This window comes from Dipteris shenzhenensis, chromosome 8 (assembly GCF_047967505.1).
Source record: "Dipteris shenzhenensis isolate YYH24624 ecotype China chromosome 8, Dip_SZ_1.0, whole genome shotgun sequence".
NCBI lineage: Eukaryota > Viridiplantae > Streptophyta > Polypodiopsida > Gleicheniales > Dipteridaceae > Dipteris > Dipteris shenzhenensis.
Window position 1 is genome coordinate 38,578,882 of NC_141603.1, and position 24,261 is coordinate 38,603,142.

The 24,261-nt window shown below is 46.4% G+C and overlaps 1 protein-coding gene across 1 annotated transcript in view; it reads right to left on the reverse strand.

The window, feature by feature from the left end:
* LOC147899476 (uncharacterized) overlaps nucleotides 1-24,261 on the reverse strand; it is a 249,471-nt gene that overhangs the window by 40,123 nt on the left and 185,087 nt on the right. Inside the window, exons 13-14 of the mRNA XM_087377736.1 lie at nucleotides 13,517-13,703; nucleotides 13,063-13,262 (exon numbers count right to left, since the gene is read on the reverse strand). Of these exons, the coding sequence (XP_087233862.1) occupies nucleotides 13,063-13,262; nucleotides 13,517-13,703 (387 nt within the window). The remainder of the gene's footprint in view (nucleotides 1-13,062; nucleotides 13,263-13,516; nucleotides 13,704-24,261) is intronic.

A 24,261-nucleotide genomic window follows, 5' to 3' on the forward strand; every position in this document is an offset into this window, starting at 1 on the left:
TTCCAGATTTGGATTCATGACACGCAGACAGGGTTTGTGCATGGCAGAAGTATTTTTAATAATATTTTCTCATTTTAGGAGGCCTCAGAATGGGCCATGCAGAGCTGCCAGAGATTGGCCATTCTACTCTTGGACTTTGAGAAAGCTTACGACAGAGTAGACTGGGATTTTTTAGAGGGTACTCTATCTCGCTTTGGTTTTTCATATGCATGGCTTGGAGGAGTATCCTCTCTCTACAGATCAGTCCATAGCCAATTGCTCATTGGGGGGGTAAGAGGGGACAGGTTTCAGATTTCCAGATCCGTTCACCAGGGATGTCCTCTTGCCCCGTTTCTTTTTTTGTTTGTGGCGGAAGCTATGAGTATCTACATTAGATCTCAAGCTGATATTTATGGGCTGAGGCTTCCTATCCGCCGGGAAGAAGAGCTCCTGGATAGTGAGTTGGTAGATGACACGGCTGTTTTTTTGGATGCCTCTCCCAGGACACTCACTTCCTTCCGGACAGCCTTGGATTTGTTTTGCACGGCTGCAGGTGCACACATGAATTGGCATAAATCCAGTGGTTTTTGGATTTGCGAGGATGACACCCCGGATTGCGGTAATGATATTGGCTTCACTTGGGTACAGAGGGGCTTCTCCATCAGATATTTGGGCTGCCAGGTTCGCCCAGATCCTCCCTATAATAGTGATGCCTCTCGCCTCGTCTTGAAGCTCTAGCCTTCCATAGCTGTCACCCAGCTAGCCCGTTGGATACTGCCTCCTCCTCGAGCTCATCACCTTCTCCCCAGGTTCTCTAACTCTGCACGCTTCGTAGAGATTCCCAGCTAAGTCCCCCAGCTCTCAGTAAGTACAATCGACGACCCTTTAAGCTCATATCTCCACCAAGATACTCTACCTTTTGTAGTTGAGATGCCTATCTACAACCAGCAGCTCACAATCTCCTTGCGCCATCCTTCCTAGGCCATGTTTAAGCTCTTGACCCCCGATCTTCAGAATCTCCTCTCCAAGGCAACCATCATACCCTGTTACAGAGATGCTCCCCCTCTATTCATTTGTCTCCTGGTTTGAGCAGTCACGACCCCCTCCACACTACGTGCCTCTCTCTCGTGATCCCCCAGCTCATCCAGTCTTCCCGCTCCTTCTGAGCTCCTCCGACCGTCCTTTATCCAGAAGAGCCTCTTCTGCTCCACGAAGCACACCCTCTGTCGCCCGCGAACCCCTTCCAGCAGTCCTTCACGTAGCATGCCAGCTCGTCGTCGAGAAGCTTGCTCTTCCTCATCACGCAGCCACCTGCATGCATGCTTTTTTGATTATAGCCACGTCACCTTTTGCTTTTTCACCACTCTCCCACTCTTTCCTTCAAACTATACCAAGGCAATTAGTGCCTATACTCCTACCTTAGGCACCCATGCACATAACCTGCTAACCAGCATGTAATGCTCAGTTCCCCGCAGACTATCACACAACCATGAAGCCAATCCTGACACACTGGAAGCAAGGCATTCTTAACAAAAAAACTCGTGCTTTCATGCACATATGGCATTGGACAACCATGAAGAACACATGTCATTCCTCAACAAAACACCATCACACTGCTCTGGATTGCCTGCTGCAACCACACTGCTTTCCATCATCTCCCAAAAGTCCCTGCAGAAGTATACCATCTCAAGACAATGTGTCATCAGTGTGGAGTCCATCATGAGGGTGTCCACAGCTCATTTCCCCTACCAACTAGCTATGTACATAGCTATGCACTCACCCAACAACATGCAACAAGTGAAAAATATTTTTTTCATTTTTATCCACACAGTGGCTAGATGCATACTCAGGTATGTGAAGTCCACATTGCATTATGGACTATTTTATGAGGCTGGGGTTCAGATAGAGCTGCATGGATACACTGATGCTGATTGGGCTGGTAGTATTTCTGATAGACGATCTACCAGTGGATATGTGTTCTCTTTTGGGAGTGTTGCAGTCACTTGGAGCAGCAAGAAACATCCTACAATTGCCTTGTCGAACACAAAGGCTGAGTACAGGGGTGCAGCGATGGCTGCATGTGAGGTAGCTTGGTTGCATAAGCTACTTTATGATATGCATCAGTCTATAGATGGGCCAGTTGTCATTTATTGTGACAACATGGGCAGTATACACTTGGCAAATAACCCAGTCTATCATGCTAGAACAAAGCACATTGAGGTGCATTATCACTATGTGCGGGAGAAGGTTTGACTAGGTCTTATTGATCTAGTTTATGTCAGCACAGAGGATCAAGTAGCTGACATATTCACGAAGGCATTGGGCGCAGAGAAGCTGCGCAAGTTCAGAGACCTGCTTGGTGTGCAGGAATTGGGATTGAGCTCGAGGGGAAGTGTAGAGATATCGAGCTCCACTCGTGATATGCCAAGGTGACCGTTGTGCATTTATGTCATCGACTTGTTAGCTGCAGACGCGGTTGGTACACCGCCCATGAATAATAGCTAGATGACAGCTATCCTTATGTACTCTAGTTCGTGGCTCAGTTAGTATGCCACCCTAGTTAGCTGAGTTTGGTTTGAGACCCATATATAGGGTTCTTCTATTTCTTTGTACTAGAGTTCTTTTGGCTTTCATAACTAAGAAGAGGAAAAACGGTTTTTCAGCCTCCACCTTTGTGTGTATTCCCCCATTGTGTATGTGAGAAAGCCGCAAGTGAGACTCCTTCCCTCTCTCCCACTATCTTCACATGGAGGGTATCCAGATTCACCCTTCCCAGACTATGGCCAATACAGTACACACTCTGATGGCCATTTGGGCGAGCATGCAGGGATCCTCCAGTGTAGCCATTGCCGAGAGAGTTTCTTTTTTTAGAGTTTGGAGGGGATCTCCCTTCTTCTCTAAGTTTCCTTCAGGGTTGAGATGGCATTTTCAGCCTCCGCCTTGGTTATTTATTAGCTCACTTTGAGCTGTTTTTTCCTCATGCATTGTGTACTCCCGCATTTGAGCTTGCTCTCGCAGTTTTCATTCATACTTAATGAAGTAATTTTCTTGAAAAAAAAAAGAGAGTCGGTGAGAGGGGGCAATCCTGCTTCACTCCGATCTCTCTCGACCCAATCCGATAGGCCACTTGGGGCACAAACTCCGCCTCTAGCTGACTCATATAGGCTCATCACCCCCCATATCAGTGTCTCTAGAATCTACAGCTCATGTAACCTCCTGATCATGTGGGATCGTGGGACAGTGTCAAAGGCCTTCCGAAAGTCTACAAAGCATGTGTAGACTTTCTGGTGTCTAGACCTCGCCTCCTCAATGATAGCCCTTAGAGTGAAGATGTGGTCTAGTGTACAGTGTTGTCTCCGGAATCCTGCGTGTCCTAGTGCCCGCTGTCCTTGAGCCTCTGTATGACTGTTGAGTTCCCTCTCTAGAAATAATCCATAGATCTTGGCCAAAGTGTGGCCAATCATAAGGGTCCGATAGTTCCCCGTTTCCATAGGGTTCCCAGCTTTGTGTATCGGCACGATAGTGGTGGTACTCTAAGAAGGTGGAAAACCGTAACAACCAGGTCGAACGTTTGTGCTAGGATCAGGGCTAGGACCTCCTGTCCATGCGCAAAGTGCTCTATCCGGAGACCCTCATGGTCCTGTGCTCTTCGATTGTGTAGCGAAGTGCAGCCATACATTCGATGTGGTGAACAGATGATAGGTGGTGGGCATGCGGTGAATAGATGACAAGTGGTGGGCCTAGGCGTGGAGGACATATCCGGCGGTGTCTGCATCTGGGCATCATAGAGGGAGCCTGCATACGTGTGCTATACATATGGGTTAGAGATGGGGATAGGTGGCTACCCCTCTGATAGTAATCCCCATCTAGTGGTTGGTGGGTCTCCTCCTCGAAACAATATGACAATCTCATCCATCATGTGTGTGAGGAAAGCCCGTCTCTTACAACATGTCAGTCGTCGATAGATCCTGTGTGCCTCAGGTGGCGTCAGATGACTCAAAGCCTGCTACTGTGTGAAGTGGGCTCTCGCCTCTCTACATTGGTCATCGAACCAAGGGTTCTGAGGCATCTTCCCATCCCTGGCCGCCCGGATCGGGTCGTGGGAAAAGATCTAAGAGCAGCTTTCTGTACCACTAAGACAAGGGTGTCAGAGGCACTGGTGAGGTCTATGTCATCTCCAAGTAGAGCCGGGAGCTCCCTAGCTATATGGCTCATGTACACTAGGTCAAGAGCGCGGTCAAAGTGGATCTGAGTGCGTGGGGGGAGCTCTCCCTGGGGCTAGCATGGTGGTGGAGATATCGAAGGCCAAGTATGAGTGGTCAGCTCCGAGGGGGGGGGGGGGGGTATGGCGAAGTTGTGTATCCGTGAGACAAAGTTTAGTGGGCCTAGTAGATAGTCCACTGTACTAGATCCACCACCATGTGGGAGGCAAGTGAGTCTCCTAGAAGATGGCCATCTGTGAAGGCCATTAAAGATGATCAGGTCGCAATGTTCCTACTGTAGGAGGGTGAGATCATCATCCAAAAAAGTCCTGATGCCTTTTAGGGCAGCCCTCATGCTCATTAGTGTGGATTTGTCCTCCTTGGTCCAAAATCTTAGTATCAGTGGCCTGCTTGGCGCATCTTCTTTACCCACCCTCTAGGCTGTCTCACAAGTTAGGTTGACCCCCATTTTAGTGAAGAGTATGTGGGCATTTGCCATGGAAGTGTCCCGCATCGGCAATCCTCTAATAAGTACATTCAAGGATTTCCTGTCCCGTCTCTTGTCCTCCTCAAGGGCATCTGAGAGGATCTCCTTTTTGGGGGCAGATGTACCCTTCTTGACCATGTCCTTCCATACTACCATTTTGGCTTCACCTATGCTGATTTGTTGTTTCAACTCAGTGTGCTTCCCTTGCATTGTGGCCTACATGGCTGCAATATCTTTTCCGAGGGTAGCATTCTCTTCTTTGAGCTCTTCCATTGCCTTGCATGTCTCTGTTGGGGTCCCATTCATGTCTTTTATCTGCTGTAGTTTAGTCTCTAGTGCGTGTACTTTATCTTGGAGGCTGGTGTTGGCAGCTGTCCACCCCAATTTGTCTTTCTGCCACCCTCCCTTTCTAAATTTCTCTTTCCTCCACTCTTCTTGTATCTTGCTACTCTGTTTCTTCATTTCATTGAGTACTTTATCCACAAGTGTTTTTTCAGCCAATAAAGCCACATTTGTGGCTTCGAGATTCTCTGCCTTTTCATTGAGGGCTGTGCAGACCTTATGAAGGCTGATAAGAACACTTTCTGCAACTTTATTGGTTGTTCCAGATGAGTAGGTTGCCATGGCAACATCTAGGGCTTGTTTCCCCCAGTTGTCCTCCACACATTCTTGTGTAGGAGGCAATCCACAGTTTGCTGCCTGTTTGCAGAAATGTATAAGAAAGAAGAGATATCTCACATTTTTGCTGTCCCCGGTTGATTTCCAGGCCTGCTGGTATGTTTTCTGATCTCTCCTTGTCTGCCTCAGTGCTGCATTGTAGCTATTGACTGTTTGGGGTAGCCTCTGCTGCGTTTTCTTGATTTTCTTGATTTTTTGCAGGTCCTGGACAAAAGGGGAAGGTGTTTTGCTACTGTTAAGGGTTCACCTAGGACAAATGGATGGCGGGGGGGAGGGGGTGCTGATGAAGTTGAGGGTGTGGAGGTGTGGTTGAGGGGACCAGAGGTGCTGGAGGGGGTCGCGAAGCAGGTAGGGGCTGATGAGGGTGTCGCAAAGCAGGCAGGGGCTTGGTGTCGCGAAGCAGACGGGGGCCTGCTGGAGGCTAGTGGAGTGGCTGAGGATGGCTAGGTGGCGTAGGAGGTGGTTGGGGGTGGCATAGGTGGTGGCGAGAGAGAGAGGAATTGGCAGGGATGGAGGAAGAGGTTTGTGGGGTTGGCATGGAGGCTGACAGGGATGGCGAATCTGGCGAGAGAGGCTGATGGGGTTGGCGGAGCAGGCTAGAAAGAAAGAAAGTTTATTAAAGTCTTCGGGAGACCGTGAAGGTCTACGAGACAAAAGATAACTGATACAATGAGGATAACGATGGTGGTCTCAAAACGGGCCAACCAACCGTTTCTACAAAAAAAGAGGTTATGAAGGACTATGTGTCTAGTCCTGATACAAAAAATATGTGTCTACCTCCAGATGATACAAAGAAGAAGAAGGGGGGGGCACAAAAAAGTGGGGCAGAGGGGGGAGATACAGTATACATGTGCAGGTGGTGATCGTCAGAGACCAATCATAGAGGGCCCATCAAATGGGAAGTCGGAAAAAACCCTGCGATAGATGATTGGCCTCTGACGTCACGCGGCCTAGTCGAGCTCGGTCGTCGGGGGCAGCAGGTGGCCCTGTGGATGAGGGCAACGGTAACCCCAGTGCGGCGGGCCGAGAGCAGAGACGAGATGTCATGGACCTGGATGTGTGAATCTGTCCGCTGACGCAGTTGTCGTGACTCTGGCTCTCGCTCACGTCTGCGTCGTCGGCTAGACTGAGAAGAGGTATCATGTGGCTGAAAGAAGTCAGTGATAGGCCGCTGGATATCCTCACACTGTGTGTGCTACTCGTGTCGCCGTGCTTGGAGAGAAGTATCTCGGTGGCGGGTCATCTCATGTAAGAAAGCGGCAAGGCACCGCTGATCCAGGAATTGTAGCATGTGTGAGAGGGAGCCGAATCCGTTGCGGAAGAGGCAGTGGTATCGGCCTCGAATGGCATAATAGATAGGACATCTGAAAGCAAAATGCTCCTCCGACTCGATCTCCTGTAGAGAGGCTAACCGAGCTGTTGGATGGAGGGACGGAGGGCTGGGCAGAGGGCTAGATGGAGGGAGGGAGAGAGAGAGAGAGAGAGAGAGAGAGAGAGAGAGAGAGAGAGAGAGAGAGATTAATGTCAGCAGGAGGCCTTGCAGGCCTATGGGACAAAGTACCGAATCAAGTAACTCATACAAACCACTGTGAGCTGGGGCAAAGGGCGCACTAAGGCCCTTGGTTAGTACTAAACAAAATAGCAAAAAAGTAGAAAAATAGCATGAGGGTGGCATGAAAATATAAAGTGCTCAAAGCTAGAGTCCCAAGTGCATGAACCGGCTCCACGTATCCAGGCTCCATGGTGGCTCTCTAATGAGATGCGAAGAGCTCATGTATCTACATTTGCCGTCGGCTGTCTCCCATGGTGGTGGAGGGCGTGGTCTCCTTGATCTCTAGATCCGATGGGCTATGTCAAGGTGGCCCCTCGCCTCGGTCAATCTCCCCTGAGGAGAGCTGAAATAGGTTGAACCTTGATCGTGTGCGCTCTGGTCACCTGTCGTGTCGTGTACGGTCTCTGTGTCCCTCATCCAGCAGGGCTATGTTGGCTCTCTCCATCGATCCATACATCTCTCATGTTGGCTAGCTCCTCCTCCTCTACCCCAAAGTGCCCTGGAGCTGAGTCAAATGCATAGAAATCTGTGACCTATCTCTGCACTCGGTCTACCTCACAGGGGAGAGAGAGAGAGACAGAGAGAGAGAATTTTTATGAAATTATTCGGAAGATCGATGGGTCTATGGGATTGTGAAAATCCAAGTACAAACGAGCTGTGGTGGTGGAGCTACTAAACGAGCATCCATTCTAATGCAAAATGCAAAAAATACAAAATGGTAGTACTAAGTACTAAGTACAACATAGTCATGTCAGTGGACTATATATCAATCTCATCATCATCATCATCATCATCAGGACATCAGGGTGGATGAGAAATGGAGGCATGAAATCGGCAATAGAGTGATGTCGGCCACTCATGGGTGTGGCCCTCGCACGTCTGCTGGTCATAGCTCTGCGCCTAACAAGGGCTACAGTAACCCCTGTCCGTTGGGCTCGAACTCTAAACAGGGAGGGGATATCCCGAAGTGTAATCTGCATGTCAACCCTCTGTTTGAGCTATCGGGTCTTTGGCTCTGGGTCACGGTCATGTCAAGGCCTCGTCTCGTGGGGGTCCATGTGATCTGGCTGAAAAGGCTCCGTGATAGAGCTCTAAGAGGGATCAGCCAAGGAAAAATTCTGCTCTTGTCTAAGGACTGTGAAAACCTCCCTATGGGAGAAGGCCGATGTGATGGGTATGTCACTCTCTGTCATGGGTATGGCACTGACAGTAACGGTGGCTGGGGATATAGAGGTTGTAGCTGAATCTGAGGCTGGAATCTGAGGCTGAAGCTGAAGATGAGGATGTAGCGGGAGCTGAGACTGAAACTGAAACTGAAACTGAAGCTGAAGCGGGGGCTGAAGTAGAAGCAAAGATTGAGGCTGAAGCTGAGGCTCGGGGGCTGAAGTAGAAGTAGAGATTGAGGCTGAAGCTGAGGCTAAGGTGGATCCCGCCTTTGCCTTGCTGTCAACCCCAAGTCCACTCCGATTGTAGCATGTGTTCACATCCTCGAGTTTCAGTTGTGTTTGCTGGTTTTTTTTTTTGGTCGTCTTTCTTGGATTTGTCCGTCTCTTTATCGCCTTTGCTCATTTTCTTGGACTGAATTTGATTTCCTTTTGCACAAGTCCTAGTGCGGGAGATGGAGTGGGAGTACGAGGCCCTCCCCCATGGTGGGAGGCACACACATTACGGGGGGTAGATACGGAGGAGGAACAGGAGCGGGGGGGGAGCCAGAGCAACTAGAGGGGAGGCAGAGTTGGAACGGGAGGGGAGGCAGAGGGATTGCAGCCCAGAAGGGGGTGCTGTAGGCGGGGAAGAGAGCCGGCAGGGGGGAGCAAAGCTGCAGACAGGGGAGCTGCAAGCAGGGGGTAGAAGCACTAAGGAGGGGCAGCGGAGCTAGAGGTTGGAGTCAAAGGTAAAAGCGGGGAGTTGCAGGTAGCGAGCAGTGCCAAGAGGTGGAGGGTGGAGCAGCCTCCGGGAGCGGAGGTCGGAGCAGCCGCCGCGAGTGAGAGGCAAGAGTGGGAGGAGCAGGAGCGGGGGAGTGAGAGCCACGAGGGTAGGATGAGACAGCTGCGATGGCCGGGCAGAGCAACAGGAGAGCAGGGCGGAGTAACAGGAGAGCAGGGTGAGTGAGAGAGAGAGAGAGAGAGAGAGAGAGAGAGAGAGAGAGAGAGAGGTGTGTGTAGCTGGAACTTCCCTTCACTGAAAAGGAATTATCAGATGCAATTAAATCCTATCGTAGATGCAGTTAAATCCTATCAGATGTTAAATCCTAAACCCTAAATCCTATGGTAGAATCAAACCAAAACAATCATAACATCAAATGCGAGGTAGATACTCAATGCATTTCTGGAAATCAAAGTTCAGGGAACTAAAACACATATATCAGCAAACTTTTGGATCATTACCCCCCAAATTTCCCCAAACTAAGAAATCAGAGACTGGCTCAGAAAGTGCCGGCATAGCAGATCTGCGCGGTTTTTAGTCAATCCCTCCGGTTGGAAGGTGCGCCCTAAGGAGAGGAACCTTGAGCTCAAAGCATTCTGGAATCCATCGGTTAGATTCCACAAATTCGATCCTGCAAGGTCGCCATGGAGGAGGAAAGAAAGAGGAAGCTCATGTTTGCAATGGGGAAGAAAGTGGACACGTGGCATAGGCTAGGTAGGCGTGGCTAAAGGCTCTGATACCATGTTAGAAAGGTAGCACGAGCAAGTGAGCAAATGGGAGCAATAGCAAGTATGATTTCATTTATGAGTAGAGTTACATATGGTGGAATGCCCCTGAGTAGGTGGCTCGAGATCCATGATTATCTCCCTTATTGTCTCCATCAGTAACACCCCCAAGTCCTCCATCAAACTGGCCACCAAGTCCCAAACTTATCTCAATCACACCTAGATGGGTGACACCTAACTGATGAGTGACCTGACACACCTACCATGGTGCTCACTAGCAGTCACACCATTCCTACACAAGCACTAGCACACTGCCACACACACTTTTTTTTTTTTTGTAAATCCATGATTATATTATCAGCAAAATTTACATGAGGGTCTCAAAAAAACAGAGAGCCTCAACAGGAAATCAAAAGCAAAAAGAAACTATTTCCAGGCATGACTGAGGAAGATCTCCTTGATGGCAAGCATCATAGATAGATTGCCATAGGGAGAGTCTGAAATATTCATAAGATTGCAAGAACGGATTCCCAAAATATCTCATGTTGTGATCCTGCCATATGGTCCAAAAAGCCCAATATCTGACCCAGTACAAAAATAAAGAGTAATGGACCAGGGTTGTAGAAAGTCTGCCAAAAAGCCAAAAATGTTTCCCAAAAGGAGAGTTAGGGAAACGAAGGCGAAGCGACATGGAAATTTTGCATATGAAGGTCTTAGTGCTGGAGCACATCCAAAACAAATGAGGCACCGTTTCAGAAGGGGCCATGCATCGAAGACAAGAAGCAGATGCAATCCTTCGTTGAGCCAGAGTGACCCCCACGAATAAGGTTCCTGTAAGACAACGCCATAGGAAAAGCTTTTGCTTGAGAGGCAATTTGATCCTCCATAAATTGCGGAGATTCTTTCGCCACCAAGCAAGTGATTTTGCCATATGCCAAAGAGAATTAGCATGTAAGTGAATCCATGGTGACGGCTGGAGGAAAGAGTATGTCGTGCTAACCGTTAAGTCAGAAAGAGTAATAGGACGAGAATTTGAGCCCACTGGGTGTAACTGCCAGTCGTGTAATCGGTCCCTGTTAGATAAAGGAGGGATGGGAAGAAAAGGCTGCAGCAATTCAGCAATTTTTCCCCAAATAAACCTGTGATGCATGGCTAGTGGATAAGAAGCCATGGCCATAAGTGTGTCACCTACCACACACACACCACACGACCATGTCCATAAGTGTGTCACCTAAACATCAATTTATCCAACATACTCCCCCTTAAATTGATGACCTTCTACCGTGGCAGTAGACAATGGGATACTACATGGTTTTTATGCTCCCAACCTTGTTCTCACTCCAGTTGCATCGGCAATAGACTCATGTGGACACCCTTGCTCCACCATGATCTCACTCCAAATCAAGTTACCTCGGTTTACAATAAGAGAGTCTATCCATGGCAAAGCATCTTATTGACTCAATCACACAACATAAAACTAGGTGATAGGGTCAATGCCCCCCGTGGATGAAATCTCCCTTATTGATGACAATCATATCATCACAGTAGACTTCATACTTCTTGTTGCTTGGATCCTTTTCCCATAAGTCCTTGTCCTTCATGACATCTTCTTGCTCTTCTTTAGGGCAGAAGAAATCTCCTTCTCCATACGTGTGTAGATTGCTTGCCATAAATTCAGAGAAGCCTAATTGCTTAGCATAATTGATGACCTTGTACTTGAGCTTTTCCTCCTTCACCTTTGAGGGATCCATAAATGAGTAGGTCTTACTTTCAATAGAAAGCAGTGTCTAAACTCTTACAAGATTTGATTATCTTTTTGAGGAGTTTGGAGAATCAAACCAAAACAATCATAACATCAAATGTGAGGTAGATACTCAATGCATTTCTGGAAATCAGAGTTCAGGGAACTAAACACATATATGAGCAAACTTTTGGATGGTCAATTGTAGGAAATAGTCAAACTTTGACCATTACTGGGATTCCTCTGTTGTGTTTTGGTTTCTCAGATGCTTGGATTGGGGGGTATTCCTCTTCATACAGCTCAGGCCAAATCCAGAACTCTAGCCTTATTCATGTGGCTGAAGCCATGAGCATCTTCTTGAGATCTCTGGCAGGTATTATTGGTCTGAGACTTCCCCTAAGGCAGGCTCTTACCTCCTTCAGGCTCAGTGATACCCTCTAGCCTTATTCATGTGGCTGAAGCCATGAGCATCTTCTTGAGATCTCTGGCAGGTATTATTGGTCTGAGACTTCCCCTAAGGCAGGATGCTGTTTTAATTGGATGCCACTCCACAGACTCTTACCTCCTTCAGGTCAGCCTTGGATGTATTCTGCATGCAGTGGCTGCACTTATTTATTGAAATAAATCCAATGGCCTTTGCCTTTGGATCAGCAACGATGACAAGATTGGAAGGATGGTACATGTGGGCAAAGCACATGTCCACACACACATGCACCGCCCCCCCCCCCCCCAAAGAAAACGGATTCCCCATCTCCCCATACTCTTCAAGTCGATTCTTAAAACTCAATCAATTTTATGATAGAATACAACTGTTGATCAAGATATAGAAGCCTCGATTCCAACATTGCATGTGATGCTTAGAAATGGTCTTGAAGATCACATGAGAAACAGCATTAGAGCGTCTTTATATTGCCTCAAGGGAAATGGATGGTTGACATTATCTTCACAATCAGGTGTCACGTCCTTAGGCACTTGTCATGCCATCTGTGTTCTCATGGGAACCATAAAAGTTCTCATCTATTGGAAAGTTGTGCAGACCTGCTTGCCAGGGAGAGGAAAAGTCCTTACTGTAGCCCTACAACAATGAATAGATAAGTCCAAATTAGTATTTCTTGGATGCCATTATTGCACAGGTTGGGTGCCGTGCCAGCAACTTTCTTTGGTAACTAGAGGCAGAAAAATCTTCTGGCCTCTAGATAGATCTCACACATGTACATTCAAAGGGATGTATAGACAGAAGCTGGATCTGCCAAGACAACACAGTTGCGAAGAAAGGTGTCATTGCAAAGCTATAGAGATGAATATAGTCTAGAGTCGCACTTTTATTTTCCTACATAGTGCTTGGCATTTAAAGTATTGTGGTATGTCTCCTTATATAGTGTCCTTTTCTTCCTTGGATTTCCTGTTGAAATTTTCAGCATTGAACAAAATGGATGATTTCTCTTCTGCCATTCCTTTTACGTACAAAAATATACAAAACATAGCATCTTTCCAAGGCTTATGTGCCAAGGATGAAACTTTTCTCACTTCTTTCCTTAGTACAAATAATCTCTTCTAACAGGGAAAAAAGCATGCAGTATACAGCTATTGGAACAAAGGAAAGCAATAAAAACAGATTATTTATACTAGCCAAGAGGGGTATAGACACCTTTTTGTCCTGTTTACAATCCATGTATTTTTTAAGAAAAAGTGTATTTATAAAACCTTAGTTGAAGCGATATTGTTCCCAAAGCCTTTATCTGATATGTGCGCTCTTGTCCAGAATCCCTTACCTGTTCTTCCAAGGAGGCCAACTGTTTTTTTGATTGATCTCTTTCACGCTTAATCTCTGAGAAATCAGAGATGATAGTCCTCTTCTCCTTGGAGAGACTCTCCAATTCTAATCTTAATGAGCGATTCACACTTTCAAGATGATCTATTTGAGTTTTCAGAGCTGTATGCTTCTTTTCTTCTCCATGCGTTTCCAGTCTATCTGAAGGTAGGATTCTCAGAGTTCAGAGACATGGAACTTTGTTATGCAATTAAGTTTACTTTGATTAGGTTGATAAAATGAAAATTTTACTATGCACCCTTAAATGAAGTTACAATCCACCATGAACATTTAATAAATGCAGAGTTGTGCAATAATTTTCATAGCTATGAATGCTTTTCCACTTGATCTGTAGGGTCTATCTTCAAACGTGTCAATCTCTTTCTTGGATCTTGCTTGATGGTGCCTTATCTCACTTGTTTTTTTATCTGACTGCACATTCATGCCTCTGATGCAGACGCTATTCTCGGAGCTCAAAGTACCATCAAAAGGAGGAGTGCTGTCTTCATGAAGCCTTGTCACCTTCTTTTGCGCTTGTACTGGAGAAAAAGTAGGAGACGTATCCCTTCTCCTCTGCTTTTGAGAGGCACATGCATTTAACCCCTTCAAATAAAATCAATAGAGGTATTAGCTTTTTGAAACTTCTAATGAAGGAGGAATTATTATTGCCTTATCATTCAATAATGTTGCTTTGCCAAGACCATCATTCACTGATATCTTTATGCATTTAAGACCTAATTTCAGAGGGTCCTTAACCTAGTTGCAAGGAGTTTCAGATTGTGGAATGCGTTTTGCATGGCAGGCTAAGATGTTAATATTTGAGAAGTGTTGGAAACCTGTCAAAGTTACTAGGCAAAATGTGCTGGTTTCTAAGCAGATCCAAAAGCAAAGGGGTGAGTCTTTTTTTTTCTTATTCAGAAAAAAGGACTTCTATTAAGAACCTGCGAGATCAAACTTGATGCAGGCATACATCATGCAAGCATGAAAAAAACACCCTATAAGGGGCTATGAAAAAGATCCTCAAAGCGAACAAGAGATAAACCAAGGAAGACACTGAAAGTGCCCTGTCAACCCTGCTGTGGACTCCAAACAAAAAGGGGATCCTCTACATTCCTTAAAAAATATAGCCCTCCTGGAAGAAGCTGCTCATGAGCTCCCACGCATGCTCATCCAAATAGCCATCACTGTATGAACAGTATCTGTTCAAATAATTGCCGAAGTGTGAGAAGGGTCCATCCAAGGCCTCTGTGCATCTAGCTCTCAAGATATGCCACACTGAAATACTCCATGAGCTCCCACGCATGCTCATCCAAATAGTCATCACCGTATGAACAATATCTGTTCAAATAATTGCCAAAGTGTGAGAAGGGTCCATCCAAGGCCTCTGTGCATCTAGCTCTCAAGATATGCCACACTGAAATACTCACTCGTATCCCACAAGAAGAATTCACAAAAGCATGCACAGGCCTGAATTGTGAGAAGGGAACATCATCTAGAGAGCATGACTCAACTAAATGTTGCCGTATCGAAAGAGTCCAAGAAGAGTTGTGCCTCTCATAGAAGACGTAAGGCCCCGAAAGCGATAGCTTGGCCACCAAGCCCGAGGTCATCAAGAAGGGCCTTTGCTTCTTGTCCTTCACAAGCCTAGCTAGGTCTGCATGTTGATTTTTGCAACTTGTTTTTCTAGCTAGCGCACCGCTCTTAATTTTTTGTATTTAATACGTAGAGTTTGCTCTCTTTCTGATCTTATCTGAGGCCATTTCTCTTATTCCAATGCAATACACATGGAAGATAGTGTCATGGAAAGGTACAAATGTACTGAAAATCTTGGCAATCTCCTTCCAATAATCTTTGCCTGCCTGCAGTCCCATAGGTAATACTGTGGATAGTCTCCACAATAGAACGACAATGGGGACAAGTGGAGTCTACCCCGAGTTTGAAACTACAGGAGTTCAGTACAATGCCTTCATGAGGGGGTTTCCATTTTTTGAGCAAAAACCCCCGAGCGACGAGCAAACAAAAGGTAGGAGGGGTCAAAATACATAGGCTCAAGTCATTTTTTGGGAGCAAAAAAATCCAAATTATTACGGCAATGGGGACAAGTGGAGTCTACCCCGAGTTTGAAACTACACGAGTTCAATACAATGCCTTCATGAGGGGGTTTCCATTTTCCGAGCAAAAATCCCCGAGCGACGAGCGGACAAAAGGTAGGAGGGGCCAAAATATATAGGCTCAAGTCATTTTTGGGGAGCAAAAAAATCCAAATTATTTCAAGGAATATGTAAGTAAATATGAAATACTAATAAATAGATATAGATATAAATATACCTTTATATAATATACATATATAATGTCCAAGTAGTGACTTATTTTATCACTTTCAAAAATCCTTTCTTTTCCTTTCACCATTGGTTGGATCATGAAATTTTGAGCAAATATCCTCTTTATAGTTCCTCAGGATGACCTAAGAAAATAATATAATACTTTTTTAATAGACCCTCTAAGTGTATTTTTCCATAGGAATATGGCTTGAAGAGCTTGCCCCCCAACCCTATTCCGCCGACGGAATACCCTTGGAGAGCCTACGCAGAAGGGGTCATAACTTTTGCTCCTTATCTCAGATTGAGGAGCTGTAAAAAGGAAAAATGTTGAAAATTTCATGATCTATGCAATGGTAGGCTTAAAATTATACTTTTATAGTTATAAAAGATAAAAAGTAAAAATTTCAAGATGTATATGAGACTTACAACTTCTTCCTAATTCATATTATGGTAGGAAGGAGTTCAATAGAGACCACATTTCCTTAAAAGTACTTAGGTTTGGAGAATTGGGAATACTTTGAAAATTCGTTCCTTGCCTTCCCATATTTGATAATGTATTAGAGATTAATTTATGATCGATTATAATGGCCTCAAGTATGAGGTTTCCAATATCTTTTTCCTACTGATCCAAGGAATATGGTATACATTGTTATATGAGAGCTTCAAATATGGGATTGCTAAAGATTAGGGAAACTCTTTTAAATTGATTTAATTACCATAATCCTCAAAAGAGAGTATGGTAGGGAGGTATTTATAGGAGTTTCTAAAGTGTTCACTATTTGTTTATATATAGATGATGTTCTCTAAAATGAGGGTTATAATGAAAAATAAGTAAGTATATGGTTCCATAAATGAGAAATTAAGAAAGAATTGTATATTTCTTTGAGAAATATACAAGCATGGTTGGTGTCAAAAATTATCGCTCGAATATTCTGCTCGTAGCTTTTTGCTCGGAAAGTGTGTACATCCGCCTTCATGAATAGAAAGTCAAAAGAAAGCCGTAATCTTTCTATTCCTATGGGATTTCCAAAGTCTCCTCCAAAACACTTTTTACAAATCAGCGAAAATCTGATAATTCTCCCAATAATCACTTCCTACTCTCCAGGGTCCCACCGTAAAAGCTTTATAGGGACTCCTCCATATGGCCAAAACCTCCACGACCCTAGAGAGAGAAGAGGTGAGTCTTTTTTAATGGACTATTACTCTCAAATATAGTAATATGGGTGGAGAGAATAAAGGGGAGAGTTTGGAAACATGAACGTGGCTTCATGGAAAGTTTTAGTAAAATGGAACGTGAAGAGACCCATACCTCACAATCCTAATATTGCCAACACACTTGTTTCAGCTTATCTTGGATTAGGAGGCCACATCAACAAACATCCGATGAGTGGCTCACCCTCTCGAAGCTATCCACTAATCCCTCCACAAAAATATATATCCAAAGGGGTCGGCAGTCCCCACACCACCTGTTTGAATGTGTGCAACCACGAGTGCATGAGGTATAGAAGGGAGAGGACTAATAGAACCTCACCCATGATCGACAGGTGCCAAATATGTGAAGGGCATAATTCCATATACAAAAGGTGTCATGGTCTTCAATGCTTGATTGAGCACATAGTTGGCACACATAACAACATCCAACTAGAATTTATTGGGCAAAGACTTTCCCTTAAGCATGCAAGCTGACTACCCATTTCCATTTCTATTATATTTTTCCATTCTACACGTCCATTTTTTGGGGGAGTATTTGGCACTGTGCACTGATGTGTGATACCCCGGGCTGCTAAACAATCAGAAAATTCCCGAGATACGTACTCACCCCCTGTCAATGGGAAGGGTCGAGAGTGTTTCCCCAGTCTCATTCTCTCCTAAGGCAAGAAAATTCTTAAAGCTGGGATAAATCCAAGTGAACCCGGTGAAGTCATCCATAAAAGTAATAAAGTAGTCGTATCCTCCAAGTGATCCTGTCTGCATCGGCCCACATACATCACAATGTACAAGGTGTAACTTCCTAGATGCACCAAGGGTCCCGTCTTTTGGAAATGGGAACCGATGCATTTTCCACAATAAGCAGCCCTCACATACACGTTTTCTAATTGCATGCATGGGTGGGAGATCTACCACCATGTCCTTTGAATGCATCTTCACCAAAATGCTACAGTTTAGATGCCCCAATCCCTCATGCCATAGACGAGAATCAGAAATCGCACATTCAGCAATGGCATTAGCTTCTATAGCAGCCTGTTTTTTGAAGATATCAAGGGGATATAGCCTGCTATCAAGTGTCCCAATGAGTGTAATACAATTATCGTACCGATTATCATACATGAAACAGCGATGACCATAAAACAAACTCTGAAGCCATTTGTGAAGATGGCTGAAATACAAATCTTCTTGATACCTGGAGCATACAAATCTCATTGTATCACTTGACACTGACATGACCAGCACTTCACCAATAAGCTGCATTGTTGGCACAAGTGACAATGCTCCCGTGTGGAGCAGCACTCGAGGACTGAAATAGAGATTTGTAGGAGGTAATATGCTTAGAAGCACCGCTATCAAAATACCAAACCATAGTGGTAGGTCACAACAAATGCCCACTCATCCTCAGCTAAGTTTGCTGCCTCATCAAGATGAACATGGCCAACAGGAGCATGTGTGATTGCAAGACCATTTTGCTGTTTTTTATTCTCTGAAGCAATGCGCTTGCGACATTCCGAGATGTCCTGGCCAGGCTTCCTGCAATATTACAACGCTTGACGACTCTACTCCTCCTGTAGGAGTAGGGAACCAAGCTGATCAAAAAAATAGTGGTTGGGGTTACCCATGGCCACTAGCCTCAATGTCGTAGCAAATCCATGGTATTAGTCAAGGAGCCCATCAAGTGTCGTAGACACTACCTATGAATCTGGAACAATCTCATCAACATTGATGAGCTGCTCTTCTTGCATTCATGCAGTGCCCTACATTCATAGTAACACCATCGAGCTGCTTGCACAAAGGCAACCTTGGCCTCATTCCGAATGTAGGGCACAACATCCATGATGTGCCCTACATTCATCGTAACACCATCGAGTTGCCTGCACAAAGGCAACCTTGGCCTCATTCCGAATCTGATAGAGGTTAGCCAAAACATATCACGCAGCCTTGGCTATCTTGCAAGATCGAATGTGCGCTATAACCTCCCTTTTGTTGTTCATAGCAATCACTGCATGTGCATGTGCAACTCACTGATCCCAAAGAAATGTTCGAGTGTGGGAGGCACTATGGCAGCAGGCACTGTGGGAGCAGTGGTAGATGAACAAGAAATTTGCCGTAGTAGTGGTTGCAGGCTAGAAATCCGGGCGGTGTTGTTGTCTGCAAGCGGTGTGTACACATTCAGGATATCAATCCGGGCTTCTCTTGCTTGACGGTCCATCCACATTGCGCGACCTGGAATGAGCTCGCCCTATGCAAATATCTTTGGGGCTACCGCCTAGGATACCAATATGCATAGCCCTATGCTCCTACCAACTACGGGGACCAAACCTCTCGGCCGCTCCCAGAGAGGATATGGTGTTGACGTGCGATGTATACTGCTCCTGAGAACATGTGCTCCCAAATCAAGAGGAAGTCAATTGGTCTACCTACCAGAGCCCACTACAATTGCTAACTACGTGCACGGTCGTAAAGCCCATGCACATTCCAACTCAACACTATCAAGCTCATGGAGATAGGACGGCAATGAACAAGGCTCGCCTGTACGTGGGAAGCATGCTCTAGGAAACCGGACTTCAGCGACTTCGTTGGAGGTTTAGAGGGAGAGTAATTTGTATCTGTGCGCCGATGAACCAGGGTCACCACTGGCTCAATCCCTACCCTCTGTGCCCAATATTGCATGAAGGAATCGAGCTCAGTCAAGTAGAGGGTCTCGATCTCCTTTAGATGATAACACTGAAGAGAGTTTGAGGTTCAGATTCAGAAGTGGTTTGAACATTACCCAGATGAACTTTTGTTGACCCATCGGACCCCTCTAAATGAGGTCTGTGAGCAGAGCGAGTGTAGTCCAAGCCCCCATGGTCTGAAGAAGATCCATTGGAGCTCTGAGAGTGCGGGGAGACCTACCGCTAGTGGCCAGGTCATGGTGGCTCTCCATCCGAGATGACAGTAATCTCCGGGCTGGGATGAGAACGCTCTACCTTGTGTCCTCTAGGTTCTTGTGTTGCTGAGGACACCACTGGTGAAGTAGTCAATGTTGTTGGCATTGTCACCGGTGTTTGCACGGAAGAGATAGAGGCAGCCTGCGACTTCATGGCAGTATAGAAAGGGGTGAAAAGCTTATCCTTAGGCAAATGGGCCTTATATCTGCGCCTTTTCTCGAGCATGAAGAATCACAAATAAGGAGAACCCAAGGTGATGAGGTCAAAAAATGGCAGGGCAAACTGAGCAAGTGAGGAGGGGGAGCTGATTGCGAAGCAAGGAGATTTATGCAAGAGAGGAGGGAAGCTGATGGCGAAGCATGAGGGGGTTTATGAAAGAGAGGAGGGAAGTTGATGGCGAAACACGGAGAGGTGTTGATAAGGGAGGCGAGCTGATCAAGAGGCAAGGAGTATTGGGGTGTTGATGGCGCAGCAAGGTGAGGCGTTGAGAAGGGGAGATGGATGGCAGAGGTGATTTGCAAGTAGGGAGGTGGTGAAGCAGAGGTGGTGATTTGGAGCAGGAGAGCAAGAAGGGATTTGCAAGTAGGGAAAAGTGACCCATATAGAGATTTCTAAGATTGCGATAGCCAAAGGGGAAGGGAAATCCCTTGATTGCGATAACCAGAGGGGTGAATCCTGGTGGAAGAACAAACTGCGCAAGTGGGGGGAAGAAGAGGGCGCAGGAAGGGAGCGGCAGGTCAGGATAGAGAGCTCGCAGCGCAATGAAATGCAGGGTGGAGGGCAAGTTGGTTCAACGTGACAAGAATTGCAGAAGATGCTGCAGTGAAGGGGGCAGCAGGGCGCAGCAGACAAGGCTGATTTGCAGCAGGGCGTGGGCAAGGAAGGGGGGGGGGAGATTTGCAGCAGGCAGCACCAAAGAGATGGCAATTTGCAGCAGGGGGTAGGCAAGAGAGGGGACCGATTTGTAGCAGGCTGACTAGAGGGATGGCGATTTGCAGCGCACCAAGAGACTTGATGCAAGAGGGTGGCTACTGAAGGAAAGGAGCAAGGGGGTGGTGGTGATTGGAGCAGGAGATCTTTGGCTACTTGCAAATGAATTGAAATGCAGCAAGGAAGACATAGATGGGGTTGATGGCTAATAATAGCAGGTCCTTCAAAAATAGCATTTGGGAGACCGGGGCTGCAAGGGCCACGCAGCATGGGCAGGCGGAGGCTCCGCCGAGATGGATGTCGAGAGTAGGGCGGCCAAGGGCTGCTAAAATAGCGAGGCCCTTGCCAAAAATAGATAGGAGGCCGATGCACGAGGCGATGGATTTTTCCGCCAGATTCAAATATTTGAATGTAGATTGCTAGGGTGGTGGCCACTCTTATAGGGAGAGAAAAGAAGGAAAGGGTGATACGGGGGGTGACAAGGGAGTGATACGGGTGAACCAGGGTGACAAAGGGGTGAAACGAGTGAACAAGGAGTGAACAAGGGTGACATAGGGGTGAACATGGGGTGACACAAGGCTGGACATGGGGTGACAATAGGGGTGAACAAGGAGAGGTGACAAAGCGGTGAACAAGGGGTGACCTAGGTGTGAACAAGGGGTGACATAGGAATGAACATGGGGTGACATAGGAGTGAACAAGGGTCTAATAGAAGGGTGACCTAGGTGTGAACAAGGGGTGACATTGGGGTGAACATGGGGTGACATAGGGGTGAACAAGGAGTGAACAAGGGGCAACAGAGTGGTGACCTAGGTGTGAACAAGGGTGAAATAGGGGTGAACATGGAGTGACATAGGGGTGAACAAGGAGTAAACAAGGGGTAACAGAGGGGGGTGACCTAGGTGTGAACAAGGGGTGTGACAGAGGAGTGAACATGGGGTGAACATGGGGTGAACAAGGGGTGACCTAGGTGTGAACAAGGGGTGACAAGGGGTGGCAAAGGTGTGATAGAGGGGTGACCTAGGTGTGAATAAGGGGTGACATAGGGGTGAACATGGGGTGACCTAGGGGTGACAGAGGGTTGAACATGGGGTGGACATGGGGTGAACAAGGGGTGACCTAGGTGTGAACAAGGGGTGAACAAGGGATGACAGAGGGGTGAACATGAACATTTCAACCACTTCAAGAGGACACCCAACCATCTTTTCCGAGGTCTTGGTTGGAAGTAGCGGGGGATTTGCCTTTGGATGATACTCTTGCACACCAAGCTTTGAGAGCAGAGATAACCGAACAACTCCACTGCACAAGCATACCTCAGGTTGACCATGTCCGAGACTGGAGGTACCTCAACATTGGGACCGAGGAACAAACCGCGACATCTCAAAGTAGCTAGTTGGGTATGGGAGCATGATTATCTTCTTGCTGCATTGTCTGAATTTTTTCAAGAATATGTCGATGTCTTTGACTGGTCATATAAAGATTTAAAAGGAGTCCCTACTACTGAGTTCATGGAACATCGCATCGATTGCATCCGGAAGCAGACCCGGTGATCAGAGGACCATATCGCATGAATCCTAACTATGGTAAGGCTGTTCAAGCTGACATTCAAAAGATGGAGCAAGCGGGGTTAATCTACCCTATTGACTACTATGATTGGGTCAGTGGAATCATCGTGGTGCCCAAAAGAGAGACTGACAAACTGCGGGTTTGAACACTGCCACACGCTGAGATATGTTCCCTCTTCCCTTCCATTGACAAGGTGCTAGAAGTAGTAGCTAGTCATGCTCTATACTCCTTCATGGGGCTACAAACAGGTTTGGGTCAGAGAGCAAGATTAGTTAAAGACTACCTTTGTCACCCAATGGGGACGTATGCCTACCGGATGATGCCTTTGGTCTGTGCAATGCGCCTTCAAGATTTCAACGCCTTGTCACCAAACTCTTCCTGGAGAATATCAAGAAGTTTCTTGAAGTATTCTTGGATGACTTCTCGGATTTCAATGGTAAGAATGCCTCTCACCTAGACCCTGTTGTACAAACTAATCACATCAACAAGTTGAGGTGGGTATTTGACAAGTGCAGAGAAGAGTGGCTGGGCTTAAAACCCGACAAATGCTTCTTCCTCGCCTTACGAGGGTTCTCGTGGGCCACATTGTCTCGGTTGAGGGAATGACCACGGACCCAATGAAGGTGGAGGTGATACTAACCTTACCCATTCCTCGCACACCCCAAGAAGTCATTGGGATATGTGGGTTATTATAGAAGTTTTATCCGGTTCTATGACGACATTGCGGTGGCGCTCACGAAACTCCTTCGCCAGGAACAGGTCCTTCGTCTGGGTCCACACCTCAACAACTGGCGTTTGACAATCTCAAGGTACATCTAGTGAAGGCGCCCATCTTGCAGTAACCCCAATGGGATGTCATTTTCAAGTACATGTAGATGCAAGTGGGCTGGCCATTGGTACGATATTGGCCCAACCCGATGAGGAGCACAAATTGGACCTACATGCGTACTTCGCGAGCAAGCAACTCAATGGAGCAGAAAGAAACTATAGCACCATTGTACGCAAGGGCTTGAGCATGGTCTATCCCATGACAAAGTACTAGCACTATCTCTTGGTGGGCAATAAGTTTATTATTATTACTGATCATCAGGCTCTCAAATATTTGTTGAATAAACCCACGCTTGGGGGTAGACTGAGCAGGTGGATACTTCTTGTCCAAGAACTTGACTTAGACATTGTAGTGAGGGTAGGCAGATTGCATTACCCTGCAGATCATTTGCCATGGATCTCTTTTGGTGAAGCAACCACAGGGGTTGAGGATGGCCTACCGGATGCGGGCCTCTTCGGTGTCGATGTCAAAGTACTAAGAGATGACTGCTTTCCACCATGGTGGTATGCAAACATTTTACTTTTGTTGTCCACGAGTGAGTTCCCCAAAGGGCTAACCCCAGCACAAAAGCGGTGACATATTGTTCAGGCTGCTCCTTTCAAACTGATTGTGGGATAGTTGTACAAGCTAGGGAAAGACCACATCTTGAGGCGGTGCATGCTCCATCATTTGTCAATGGCTAGACAAGGCCTTTCTTTATCACAAGGATTATTCCTAGTGGAGGGCTACCTTGGGGGGTAAAAAGCTGTCAGCACCCATGAATGGCTCATGGGTAAAGAAGTATCATGCTCATTGAGACTCTCTCTATGGATGATGATTGCCTTTTCTTTTATTGGGATTTTTTTTAAATTTTAAAGAGTGTATCTTTTTCTATGTCCATAACAAGGTTGTATTCTTTTGGTGGGAGATAAATAAAGTGTTACTAAGGCTTCTTTCTTCTGGATAAGATAGAAATTACAAGGGGCCATGGACAAGTTGCTTGGTTTAAACATTCCCCTTAAAGTTCCAAGTGTGGGATCTAGCACACCTCTCTCCTTACCCCTATTCACCCCCCTGTCACTCCTATCCCACTCCTTGTTCACCCTCTATAACCCCTTGTTCAACCTTCAGTCACTCTATGTTCACCCATATGTCACACCCAGGTCACTCCTTATTCACCTCATGTTCACCTCTATGTCAGCCTTGTTCACCCCTTGTTCACACCTAGGCCACCCCTTGTTCACACCTAGGTCACCCCTCTGTCACCCTTGTTCACTCCTTGTTCACCCCTATGTCACTCCATGTTCATCCCTATCTCACCCCTTGTTCACCCCTTGTTCACACCTAGGTCACTCCTTGTTCACCCCTTGTTCACACCTAGGTCACCCCATGTT